Source organism: Melitaea cinxia, chromosome 17 (genome assembly GCF_905220565.1).
Source record: "Melitaea cinxia chromosome 17, ilMelCinx1.1, whole genome shotgun sequence".
Lineage (NCBI taxonomy): Eukaryota > Metazoa > Arthropoda > Insecta > Lepidoptera > Nymphalidae > Melitaea > Melitaea cinxia.
The window spans coordinates 7,455,351-7,469,133 of record NC_059410.1 but is presented as its reverse complement, the minus strand read 5'-3'; the positions used below and the strand labels follow the sequence as shown (position 1 = coordinate 7,469,133).

Genomic DNA, 13,783 nt, shown 5'->3' with positions numbered 1-13,783 from the left:
TTTCTTTCGAGGTACGGAGCCCTAAGAATGAATAAGAATGGTTATATTTTTTGTCAGTATCCTTTTTACATGGGGGTAAGTGTAAAATAATAAGCCCATTTACAATTATACTATAGTTGATACTAGAACTTCGAAAAAAGGAGGTGGTTCTTATTTCAATTGTATTTTTAGAAATTTTGACTGGGTGGACCAGTAGCGATGATATTTTTTTTTAATTAAAAGGTGATGCATGTAATTTGGTCCTATTTAAATTTAATTGAGATCTAACAAGTGCCTTTCGAGTTATATCTAATAACGCGTATTTACTTGACTATTTTTTTGTCTACTCACTTGTCGATGTAATTAAAGTCGTTTTTTTTTCGCTTGCTAGTAAAAAAATATTTATAATTTTTATAGTATAATAATACTTTTTATTTACTAAATAGTAAATAGACGACGCGTTGGCGCAACGGTTACAGCCATGGATTGTACCTGTTGCGCTGGCGGTTGCGGGTTCGATCCCCGCACATGACAAACATTTCTATTGGCCATACAGGTGTTTTCCGTGGTCTGGGAGTTTGTGCAGTCCTTGTGAGTCTCCCTACCGTGCCTCGGAGAGCACGTTAAGCCGTCGGTCCCAGTTGTTATCATGTACACCTGATAGCGATCGTTTACTCATCATTACAGCCTATACAGTCCACTGCTGGACATAGGCCTCCACAAGTTTACGCCAAAAATAACGTGAACTCATGTGTTTTGCCCATAGTCACCACGCTGGGCAGGCGGGTTGGTGACCGCAGTACTGGCTTTGTCGCACCGAAGACGCTGCTGCCCGTCTTCGGCCTATGTATTTCAAAGCCAGCAGTTGGATGGTTATCCCGCCATCGGTCGGCTTCTTAAGTTCCAAGGTGGTTGTGGAACCTTGTTATCCCTTAGTCGCCTCTTACGACACCCACGGGAAGAGAGGGGGTGGCTAAATTCTTTAGTGCCGTAGCCACACAGCACACGTTTACTCATAGTAGGGAATATATCCGCCAACCCGCATTGGAGCAGCGTGGTGGATTAAGCTCTGATCCTTCTCCTACATGGGGAAAGAGGCCTATGCCCAGTAGTGGGATATTACAGGCTGAAGCGAAGTAAATAGTAAAAAAGTTATGTTCGAAGGAGTTTTTTATCAATATATAGAAGAATATTTTTTCTGTCTCATTTACAGACATCGGCCGGATACAATTTTAATTTATTTATTGAAGTCCTGTAGTGTTTGCCTGGACTAAATAACACAATGGTTTTTAATTTTGTACTTTTAAATATGTTGTTTGATTTTTTAAAGTAAGATAGACAGATTGGTCACACCAGGTCCTGTAAACATAATCTGAGTGTGTGAATATTGCTTATGCTAACACTTAAACCTAAAAAAAGAGAAGGCTTTTTTAGTTGTTTTTTTTTTAACAAATAGTGAAGGTATTGCTAAGTTTCTAAATTCAAAACTAACTACGCAGACAAACATGAAACCTCCTTTGGTTGAAAATATATTTTTAATGGGTATTTTTATTATAATGTCAAATCGAAAATTACTTTTTAAAATAGATAAATGATTTTTGTGTGAGTACTCTAATAAAATAAATGCATTTCCTGTAATATCCCGCTGCTGGGCATAGACCTCTATCTCCATGTTGGATAATAATATAAAAAAAAAATCGACACACGACTGAAGTAAATCTTACGAAACGTAACTCTCTCTCTTTGTATCTTCACAAATTTATATCTCCCGCTCGACTTCCGTTTGCCTCGCCCGATCACAATCTTCGTACCGCTCTCGTCACGCAATCATCAGTTTAGTCCCAAGTCAAGATCCAACCCAAAATATTTTTTTCATTTTTTTGGCAAATTTTTTTATTTTTATTTTATTTTGATTTGGCATTGAAAAATACATACAACCCTAAATTTTCACCGTTGTACCATCTACCCCTATTTTTAAATAATGTATATGGCAAAACAACGTTTTCCGGGTCAGCTAGTACGATACGATCGATACGTATGATATATAATTAAACAAAAAAAAAAAAAACGAATGCGCCTTACACCACACGACTGAAGTAAAACTTCTGTACAATAGGTCTGCACTGTGACTTAGATATACGAAACGTAAGTGGCTATGAGAGAAAGATAGAAAGAAAATGTGTGCTTACACCTCTCTCTTTTGCTCCGTTCACCTCGCTCGATCACACTTTTCGTAACACTCGTCACGCATTCACCAGCTTACTCCCCAAGGCAAGGGTGCGTAAAAAAGTTTAACTTAAAAAAATGCTTTATTTAAGAATATAAGTCACAAAAGTTCTCGCTATACCTCTTGGAGCTAAGCAGTCAACATTGGTATATATGTTTCTAAAGCAGTGTTTCCCAAAGTGGGCGATAACGCCCCCTTGTGGGCTAAAGGGCGGTAAGAGACCTAGAAAAAAAAAATGGTGGCGATGAAAAAAAAATGTAGAGGCTTGGGGGATTTGTCATTTAATCTATAAGGACTCTTGAGTTGAACTTGTGAACATCAACTAATATTCATTAAAAGATTGCTCAAAGGGGGCATTATAAAAGGCAATTTATTCTGTTAGAAGACAGTAGACAAAATAAGTTTGGGAACCCCTGTTCTAAAGGGAGGGCTCTTCTAGTTAATAAATATCACTGTGTTATATGTATATTAATATTATAAGTATCACGTAACATGATCAGATAAACAATAGTCTATAAAGAATCATTATCTGCCTTTCAATGGAACAATGGTTCTCATAATCAGTGATAGCTGTCTCCGTGACTAAAACTATATTTCTCTTTAAAAGCTTTTAATATATTATAGTTATTTACTACTAAACACACCGGTATATTTAGCGGAACACAAAAAAAGGTCCATAATTAAAAAAATATGGTTTTATTTTAAAATCTACTTGCTACGCTTCTTTTGTTATTTAAAGTTTCATTTGTTTTTTGAAAATGAGATCACATTAAGAACAGATTTTGCGAGTAAAGGCTATTTGTGAAAAATGGTACATTTTTGAACTTTTCATGTAACCGGAAAAAGTGAAAATTAATATTAAAATAACAATTAATTAAATTAGAAAAATGGTGATTAATATCGCGTTTTTCCTCCACCTGCTCTTATTAAAGTTTCTACCCGTCTAGGCATACTGAGAATGATGTTATCGATGGTCTCCTGGGGTAGTCTCCGCCATTCCTCAATTACGGCGATTCGCAGTTGGCAGGAGCTGGAATCCTGGACTTAACTTTTCTTTTCAGCAAGTCCCAAACGTGTGTATTTGAATAAAATTAAAACAATTGCATAAAATGTGATGTTCAGTTGTTTTCTTAATTTGAAAATATTTCTTTTTAAATTAAATGACGTATAAACCAGCCAGCAACCTTACATGATACTGATATCAAACCTTTATTTTATGTTCCGCTAAATATACCGGTGAGGGTAGTTACAAGATTATCATACTACACAATAATGTACTTAATATCAATATTGACTCTTTTAATTACTTTACTTTATTTATTGATCAGGTTATCTCTAATATATATTTTTTTCATTTGCTTGTTAAATTATACTTTTATTCTGAAATGGACTGATATAAATTATAAATATTCCATTTTTATCGAAAGCCTCTTTATAGGTTTGTGCAAAAAAGTACAGTGTGATACAGATTTCATTTTATTATCGAGACAGATTTTAATAGTTAATTCTTAGGTTCCCAAACTTTTTTCCCCTTGAACACTTGCAAATTTTTTTGGTTCCACCGGCGGTCCAACGGGACCCCCCTGCAGCTGCTGCAAAACATTGAGCAATTTTGATTTGCCGTCCCACACGAATTAAGGGAAAAATCAATGAAATTATTTAGGTGAACTTTTTTTAAGCTAGTCATTCCATAAAAAAAATAATAGAAATTTCCGGAATATATTTCTGTTGACCTTTTTTTAAGGCCAGCCATTCCATAGTCTCATAAAATAATCGAGTCAAAGTCAAAATATATTTCGCGTGGTTGTGGGCATGTGCACCGTGCCCACAACGGTGGATCCGCCCTGTCGACACGTTGTACTGAGATAAATTTTCGTAGACCCCCGTTTACTAATTGTGACACCATTTTTTTTCACGCCAACGTAGACCCCGGTCGTGTCTCGCGTGGACACCTGGGAGTCCTCCTGGACGACTTTGGGAATCAATGATCCACATCATTAAACAAGGTCTAAGAAGTTTATATCCACGTATCAAACATTTAAATAATAAATATTAACCTTTATAACAACAGTTTTATATTAAGATTCAACCGCACATAACAATTTAATAAGACACATTTTAAATTGGATACTTTCGAACATTCATAAATCATAAAACATGCATTTACAACTTGAATAGTTTTTGAATACATAAAGGCATTCAAATTTAAGGAACAGTAAGCTGTCCCTCGTTGTATTACGCCTCATAACTTTGTATTGGGTTACGATTACGATTATTCTTTTTTTAATCAATAGCTGGTGCTTGTCACAGTTTTATTTAAATTTCATCGAGACCTGATGAGTAATTTTTGAGAAATATTTTATAACGCGTATTTACTTGACTGTTTTTTCGTCTACCTACGTTGTATTACTTTGTCATCTAATTGAAGTCGGTTTTTTCGTTTACGATCAAACACCTATAAATTGACCGCGATCTGACAAGCACTTTTTGATAATAATGTGGATTTCAATGAAACTTTTTTCGACGTTGATGGTTTTCTCATATTGTCACTTGTCCATATAAATTGATGTCGTTATTTTCTTTTCCGAGCAAACACAATTATTACCAGTAAACAGAGTGTTTATTATGTTTGCCACGGACTATACACGTTGATTGCACAATATGTTAAAATATTTTCTATTCAATAAAACAATAACAATATATTTATTGAAGTATTTTGCAACAACGTGGAAATATCTCATGTTTATCCATGATTATTGTGTTATCCATGTAATTTATAAATGAATATGTGTTATTACAAATGTACTATATTATATACGCTTTTAAATTAACTCGTAATAAGCTAAAACTATGCAATAAATTATAACTTTTATTTATTTATTGCTTTCTATCGATAGAATCGCAGAAAACGGTGAATAACTTTTTTATTTATTACTAGCTGTGCCCGCGGCTTCGCCCGCGTTGAAATCAGTTTGTCACAAAGTTTTCCCGGCAAACCAAAATTCCAGTGAAACTCTCATCAAAATTGGCTTAGCCATTCTGTAAACCTTCCTCTTGAATACATTTTAAATTTCAAGTCTCTTACTTCAAAAACATGGGACTTTCATACAAACTTCCAACCCCCGTTTTACCCCTTTCGGGGTCGAATTTCGTAAAATCCGTTCTTAGCGGATGCCTACGTCTTATAAGGAGCTTACCTGCCAAATTTCAAGTTTGTAGGTGTTATAGTTTCGGAGATTTCGTGATGAGTGAGTGACCTTTCGCTTTTATATATATTATAGATTATAGATATAGATTATAGATTTATCTTTTATTTCTAAGCACAGAAATGAATACAATTTGTAAAGTATGACGTTTATTTAGATTATATAACTGCTCTTACTTGAGACTATGACGCTTTGGCGCAAAGGTCACAGCACTGGTTTGTGGCTGTTGCGCTGGCGGTTGCGTGTTCGATCGCCGCTCATGACAAACATTTGTAATGGCCATACAGATGTTAGCCGTGGTCTGCATGTTTGTGCAGTCCTTGTGGGTCTCCCCACCGTGCCTCAAAGAGCACGTTAAATCGTCGAACCCGGTTGTTATCATGTACACATGACCGTTACGTATAGTAGGGAATATATTCGCCAACCCGCATTGGAGCAGCGTGGTGGATTTAGCTCCAATCCTTCTCTTACATGGGGAAAGAGGCCTACGCCCAGCAGTGGGATATTACAGGCTGAAGCGTTAAAAGATTAATGAAATAATATAATAAAAAATAAGTATATCTATCACTGTTTTAATACTTATACTTTGTTTCAGGACACGAGCTATATTAGAAGAAAAGTTGCCATTAAATGATGTTGTTCGAAATTATAAGAAATATATCCCAAAGGTGATAGTCAGAAGACATGGGCCTTTCCCTAAAAAATATGCACATGATTACCTCCCACAGTTGTGCTCTGTAGGACACAATGTTAAGTAAGTTTAAATGATTCATTTTGGTAAAACGTTATTGTGTTTATCATCGTTTATTTGAATATTTCCGTTTTAATATTTGTTTCACAGATTAATAATAGTTTTATCTGGGGTTATCTTATACATGAGACATTTTAATTCTACGTAATAGTTTTAATTTATGATACAGAAATTGTAATTATAATTTGAATTAACGTGTGTAGTTTAAATATTGTTAAAACATGTAATAAATAATCTAATTTTATACAAATTATTATCAATAAACACAATCCGCCAGACAGAAAATAGACCAGCTCTAAATAGATAATAGACAATTGATAGGAATGACTAAAAATAGTTCATTAATTTATTTATAAATTAGCTGCCCGGACAGACTTCGTTCTGTCAAAAGTTAATAGTAAAAATGTAATTTTTTTTTTAATATTTTTTCTTTTTTTGAATTAAGCTTTCTGTTGGCCTTAAGGAACATAAGAAAAAAAAATAGCAGAATTGGTCGAGCCATTCTTGAGTTATGTGCTTAGCAACATTCATTTTTATTTATATAGATTATTTGTTTATCGTCTTTAAATGTACCAAAGATGTTTTGCTTTGAAGTACGCTGTACTCGACATATATATTAATAGAGAAAGTAAAAATTTGAATTAGTACTAAGAAATATGTTGCATTTAAATTAGAAGCTTTCAAAATATTATTCTTGTCTTCCCTAGTAGTTTTGTCTTCCCTAGTTAGTAGTGGTTCAAACGGTTTTATTCCTGGCTACTATCCCCTGCAATCTATACTAATATTATAAAGCTGAAGAGTTCGTTAGTTTGTTTAAACGCGCTCTTCTCAGGAATCGCTGATCCGAATTTAAAAAATTATTTTCATGTTGAATAGTCAATTTATCGAGGAAGGCTTTAGGCTATATAACGTCACTCTATGATCAGTAGATGAGCATTCATAAAAAATGTTACGAAAACGGGAATAAATTTTATTTTTCGAGAGATTTAAAACAAACTGTTAAATCAACCCAAAAACTATGTACGACGGAATTGAATGTTTTGATATTATTAAAAGTTCTAAAAAAATCCACTATAGCACATGTTAGCATGTCTATCTCTTAAGGTAATATCATTATAAATATTATAATCTTTTTTTATGGTAATCAACTTCTAAAATAATGCACTATTTGCGAAGGTGGTTTTATAGAAATAATATGAATTCTACCCAAACAAATACAGTATTCATTACAAGTATTTATTTTTGAACAAAATTTTACTTGACATCATAAGATTTCAATGAATATTTTAAAAGATATCATAGTTTTAAAATAACTGCAACGAACTGCGATTTTATTGCATTATTATTAGCCAAGCATATAAAATCCTTAAGATTGAAAAATATTTTTACAACAAGGATATTTTATGAATATAGACCGTCTTTTATAGCTTTTAATTTGGACGCACGCTTAAATCGCCTTAGTTGAACAGTAATGGTTTAAATTATTTTTTCTTAAATTAACGGTGAAATCGCAGGGCATAGCTAGTAAGTAAAAAAAAAAAAAAAAAACTTTTAAAGTCAGGAATGGAGGTGCCGAGAAGGTTGTCCAAAAAAATTTTTATTTTTTATTTTCCTACGTCTTACTGATGTAATCAAAACAAAATCAATTGGGTATATTGTTGTAGTATACACAAAACAATTATAAAAATCAATAAATACTAACTTCCTGAAATAGTTTCGATGCTGTTCCAAAATTATGTTAATATTAAATTTACAGCTACGTCAAAAATTTATATTTGCAACAATTGTATGGTTTGGCACCCAATTATCTCGCCGAGGAATACGACAATGTTCTGTGGCAGAATGGTGGTGACGTTGTCCCTGTGAGAGTAGTTGTGGCTCCCTTCCATCCTCACCAGCCCGGCATACGTTTGTACAATACTCTGAAGAGAGATGTAAGTGGATTTCAATTTAGTTGTTATTTATTTATGGTTTGATTTGAATGAGATGGGAGACTTTCTTATGTTTTTTCACGGAAGTGCAAATTTTTTTAAGATTTATCAAATCTTATAATTAGTACTGATACACATTTTACCTAATCATGAATATTTTCAACCGACTCCAATAAAAATGGAGGTTCACCATATAACTGTATCTGTATTTATTTACATACATATTACACATTTTTGAGCGAGATCTGAGCAGTACTTTTTGAGTTATACTGAATAATCTCATTTAATTAATATATTTTTTATATGATTAATATGTTGTATTATTCCAGTTCTAATGTATGGTTAATTTAGTTCTTTTAAAATATTATAGTCACTCAATTTACTAGTTTGAGGATGTGACATGTCCAATATTGTTATAAAAGTTTGCCGAGGTAGGTAACTCTTTGGCAGTTTTATTCTAATATAATCGTGCTATTATTCCTTTTTAGTGGTTTCACGTATGTACAATAGAAGAATTGATATATTTGACCAGAAATGGCGATAACTGCTTGGAAGTGTCGAGACGAGGGACGCCGTTATTTTTTAAATTTAAATCCGAGGAACAGCTGTCATCATTTATATCGTTGTGTGATGGTTATTATAGGTAAGTTAAATATTCTATATCCTATAAATAATATTTTTGTGTTTTTAAAACCAATTTCCTTTCTGTTACCCACCTCAATTGATCTTCGGTTTCAATAATCTACCCACATTTAAAAATTCACGTGCCTAGACAACAGAAACGTCATTTGTGCTTCTGAATATAATATCTTGGAATTTTTATCTTCTGCTTTGATTCTCCAGAGGGCTTGCAGTTGCAGTTTTTCGCAAATGGAAAGAGAGACGTTATTCTCGTCTTCTGTGATAGTATACCTACAGTTAAAAATAAGCTGTATAATGAGCTCCGTGTTTAGATTGTACATTGATTTACAGTATTTAAAGTTTAAATTGTAATGAAGTTTTCCCGTTTTTATATTGAAACGTTTAATTGGTTTTTTATATTCCTAACTTGTGATTTTGCACAATAGTTAAGTTACCTGTTTTTATTTTTGTTTTAGCTTTATTTTGTAATCCGTGCTATGTCCACATCTAGTAGACTCAATTGTACATACATATTTTACAATTTGTACTTTACTTTATATGTTTATATTAGACGATTGTGGTTTTGTGAACTAATAAAAAAAAAAGAAAGTGGTACAATAAAATGGAATGTTCCGTTTCTGCCAGTTAACTTTTGTTTATCGAAATCAATCAGTCAGGCGATCAAATCAAACTCCTTAGATAAAAGATTGAACATTAATTTAATTAAAAGCAATAGATTTGTTTCATGAGCAAAATGATAATGCGACATTTTATGATACTTTATACAATTGTGTGGCTGTCGTAAGGGGCGACTAAGAGATAACACAGTTCTTCTACCACCTTGGAACTTAGAACTGAAGCCGACCGATGGTGGGATAACCATCCAACTGCTGGCTTTGAAATACACAGGCCGAAGACGGGCAGCAGTGTCTTTGGTGCGACAAAGCCAGCCCGCCTGCCCAGCATGGTGATAATGGACAACACACATGAGTTCACGCGATTTTTGCCGCGAACTTGTGGAGACCTATGTCCAGCAGTGGACTGCTATAGGCTGAAGTGATGATATGATAATGATGATGATACAATCTTTTACTTTTGGTCCAAAATGCTTATTTCGCCGTAAGTTTTTTTAACTTTTTGATTTTACTTTAGTTTTTTATTTACCTAATAAAATCGACTCTAAAATTAATAACAAGAAAAAAAAATACGGTACGGTGTGTGTACCCCACAGAAGGAAACCAATTTAATTGAATCGAGTTACAGAAGATAATGGCTGATTTATTATTTTTATCTAAATAGCTGAACTATTCTCCTGTTACCTATTATTAACAATACACGATTTGCAGGTTGATGGTAAAATGGACATTCAATCTTTCAAAAGACGATGAGACTCCATCATTAAAGGAACTACAAAGGATAAAATGTCACGGTCCAGTTGGGTAAGAAATTATATATAATAAAAAAATGAACAAATATAAATTTTTAATTTTGTATTATTAGTATTCAACGTTATTAATATTTTTTCAGTGGTGCGTTTTCATATAGAAAGTTGGAAGAGAAACGTGGCAAAAAACACGGGTGTTATATTTTAAGACAGTGCCAGGACGACTATAATGTATTTTATCTAGATGTTTGTACAAAGAATAGGTAAATATAGGTTTTTTTTTTTTAGTTTCTTATAAATATAATTTTTTTTTATACAATAAGGTTGGCAAACAAGCGTACCGCTAAACTGATGGTAAGCGATTACCGTAGCTTATAGACATCTGCAACACCAGAAGCATCGCAAGCGCGTTGGCAACCCTACGCCCAATCCCCTCACCACCAGGAACACAACATGCTTGAAAACAGTATTTTTTATCTTTTGTAAGGTCTACTACCCCAGTTGGGCTACTCCATATTTTGAGCATAAAATTTCCTGCTGTGTCCTACCTCAGTTAAATAAATAAATATATTTCTATATTATATTTTTATATTACTCAATAAATATATTTTTTTATAATTTATACTAAAGGGTTACTATTTCGGTTGTATTTCTTATATGTGTCATAACTTTTTATGGATGTACTGATTTTGGTGATTCTTTTTTTAATCGTGAGCTGCTCCTTGTCATGTGCTCTCATTTAAATTTGATCGAAATCTGACAAGTACTTTTTAGTTATGCGTATTTAATTGACTGTTTTATCGATTACTTACGTCGTATTATTTGTTGATGTAATAATTAAAGTCGGTTTTTTTTTCGTTTACGAGCAAACACAGTTACGTTTACATTTATTGTTGTAGTACCACAGAAACATACAGGCTTGAGTTCAAAGGACACTGTTATGTATTCAACAAAGAGGAGTACTTCAGTATCGAAAGACTAGTAAGCTGTCATCAGAATAGTGAAGGACGGATTTTTTTGAATGAATGCATCCCTCCCTCCGAATATGGTGAGTTAAGTTATGGAACAGTAATAGCAATAAATGAAGGAAAAGTTCAGATTTTTTTTTATCATAAAATCTAAAAAAATGGTTTTGATGAATACACTTAATGTGCTAAGATAATTTTATGAACATTGTCTAAACCAATACGAATATAATAAGATGAATGTAGAAGAATTTGTTTGTTTTGATGTCACCAACGTTACTTTATATTTCCTCCTTTTTTCTTCTTCTTTATCTGAATTTTACTAATACCCGATTTTGCAAACCTACAAACCTCTGCTCTTGTACGTCCTAAGGTTGGCTGGTAGAGAATGCTTTTAGCATTAAGCCCGCCTTTTGTGCATTTATTTAATGTATTGTGCAATAAAGTATTAATAAATAATAAATTTGATCAAATTAACGATATATTATGTTACTACAATCATATTGATGACTATTTTAGATAAATCTCAGTTGCTCCTTTGTGGAGAACCAGTTAAGAAAGGTGTGAGGATAGATCAAGCTGAATTGCATGAAATTTTAAAAGACAATAAAAGTCCTAGATGTCTACCAAACAAAGACATACTGTTGTATACTGGTAAGTTGGTAATAACACATATTGTACAACCATTTTTTCAAGAGTTGTTACTTACTATGTAATCCGGCGATCTTTGTAACGTCATATTTTTTCGTGACCTTTTTTTGTCATGTAAACAGACTGTCCTTTTTTTTCAATAACGAACACAAGAAAGGAATTATCCAATTCAGCGCAATCGTTCGGGAGTTATGCGCATATATATATTCGGTGGTTCATTTTTATTTATATAGATTACCGTCTTCAACAGGTTCAGAAAAAATAGGGTCCGAAAATATTACAGCTACGTATAAAGCTTTATGGAGGCTCGATGAGACTAAAAAGCTTCTAGTTGCTTTCAAAACACTTCAGAGGGATAAAGCGAATGATTATTTAAAGGTAAATTAATTGCCTAAAAATTATATTTTGTTTCTTACTTAGTAATTAAATTTCAAGCTGTGATCATTTTTTTATACATTCTGTGTTCATTTCTTTAATACGAATAAACAAGACAATTTGCTATACATTACTATCTTAAGTTGTTTATGAAAATAATTTATTTATTTATTTATTTATGCATTAACAAAAACTTAGAACTAACATTACAGAAACCCAATGCGTTAGTTAAGTTGATCACAACAAATAACATCAAATTCAACAAACAATTTAAACAATTCAATAAATACAAAATAATCAAAAAATATAAAATAATCAATGAATAATCAATAAATATAAAATAATCAACAAATAATCACACTTAAAAATTCATAAAATTCATTAAAAACAAACATAATAATAATACAAATTATTACATTTATATTAATAAAATTAAAATCAATGTCAATATGTAACATTAAATTCATCAATTAATTAAAACAAAATAATTAATTTTACTACTTACTTACTTTTTTAATATATTACTAAACATTACCTATGACATTGACAAATATTTATTCCTTTAATGATATGTCCAAAAACTATAAATAAATGTTAAGTGACACGTCAAGTTATAATAAAATATCTGACTCAAATTTAATATATTTGGTAATATCGTCAATCATTTTGTGTGCAGGATTTTATCGAATTAGCGAGTAAATGGGCTTGCGTGCAGTCGAGCTCGATAGTCCGACTCTATGGTGTCACTCTCAGCTCGCCCACTGCTATGGTGCTTGAATACTTGCCTTATGGACCCTTTGATGTTTATCTAAGGTAAGTTATTAAATGTCCTCAAACTACTTTAGTTATGGTCATATGCAAATGTTTGGACATTGTGAAAAATGATTCCAGTGAATGACATTGTTATTTTTTTCAATTTAATAGAATTAATAGTTTTCTGTATTTAATCTTCAAATTAATTTCTAATTCAAAGTTTGAATATTTGTAATATTTGAAATGGGTTCAAGATGTTTTGTAATTTATGATTTGATTATAAAACTTATTTTCATAGTTTATTTATCAGTACATAGTATCAGTATATATACAATATCTATGTACTTAAGCCAGTAACAGAAAGTTTGATTTTCCTTTAGTCATGTAATATCAAAATTAATTTATATGATAGTAAATATTAGTTTTAACATAAAAATTTTAGGGAGAATGAAGAACACGTAAAACCGATACATTTGAAGAAAGTAGCCGCCGGTCTTGCTCGGGCTTTATGGGATTTATCCGAAGCTGGAATTGTTCATGGTGGCATTCGTTGTAGGCGACTATTGCTCGCGTCGCACCAGGCAGATAGGATCGTAGTCAAGCTTTCCGGACCTAGTCTCAGACAGTATACGCCTCAAGAGTGAGTATAATAATGTGTTGTATCAGTCTTTTAATGAACTATTAAACAATATTTTTCATTGCGTTCTATAATGCTATTATGTGTTAGATAACAGTGGAAACTTTACTGATTTCAATTTTTATAATTAGTTATAGTATAATAATGTAATATATAAATTTATATATTTCCGAAACAATAAAATAAAATAAAATTTTTGATCAATTCTATTTGAACATTTGCATTGAATAAAGAATGAACTGTCAGTTTATTCCACAACGCTACTACAACGGGTGTGTCCCAGAATGTATTCTAAATCGTTTT

At 32.2% G+C, this 13,783-nt stretch overlaps 1 protein-coding gene across 1 annotated transcript in view; it reads left to right on the top strand.

Moving 5' to 3' along the window:
• The window catches only part of LOC123661705 (tyrosine-protein kinase hopscotch), a 37,514-nt gene that overhangs the window by 3,710 nt on the left and 20,021 nt on the right, over positions 1-13,783 (top strand). The window contains 10 exon segments of the mRNA XM_045596652.1: positions 6,008-6,166; positions 7,920-8,097; positions 8,583-8,737; positions 10,062-10,154; positions 10,243-10,362; positions 10,999-11,147; positions 11,584-11,718; positions 11,966-12,093; positions 12,767-12,903; positions 13,286-13,483. Coding sequence (XP_045452608.1) covers positions 6,008-6,166; positions 7,920-8,097; positions 8,583-8,737; positions 10,062-10,154; positions 10,243-10,362; positions 10,999-11,147; positions 11,584-11,718; positions 11,966-12,093; positions 12,767-12,903; positions 13,286-13,483 — 1,452 coding nt within the window.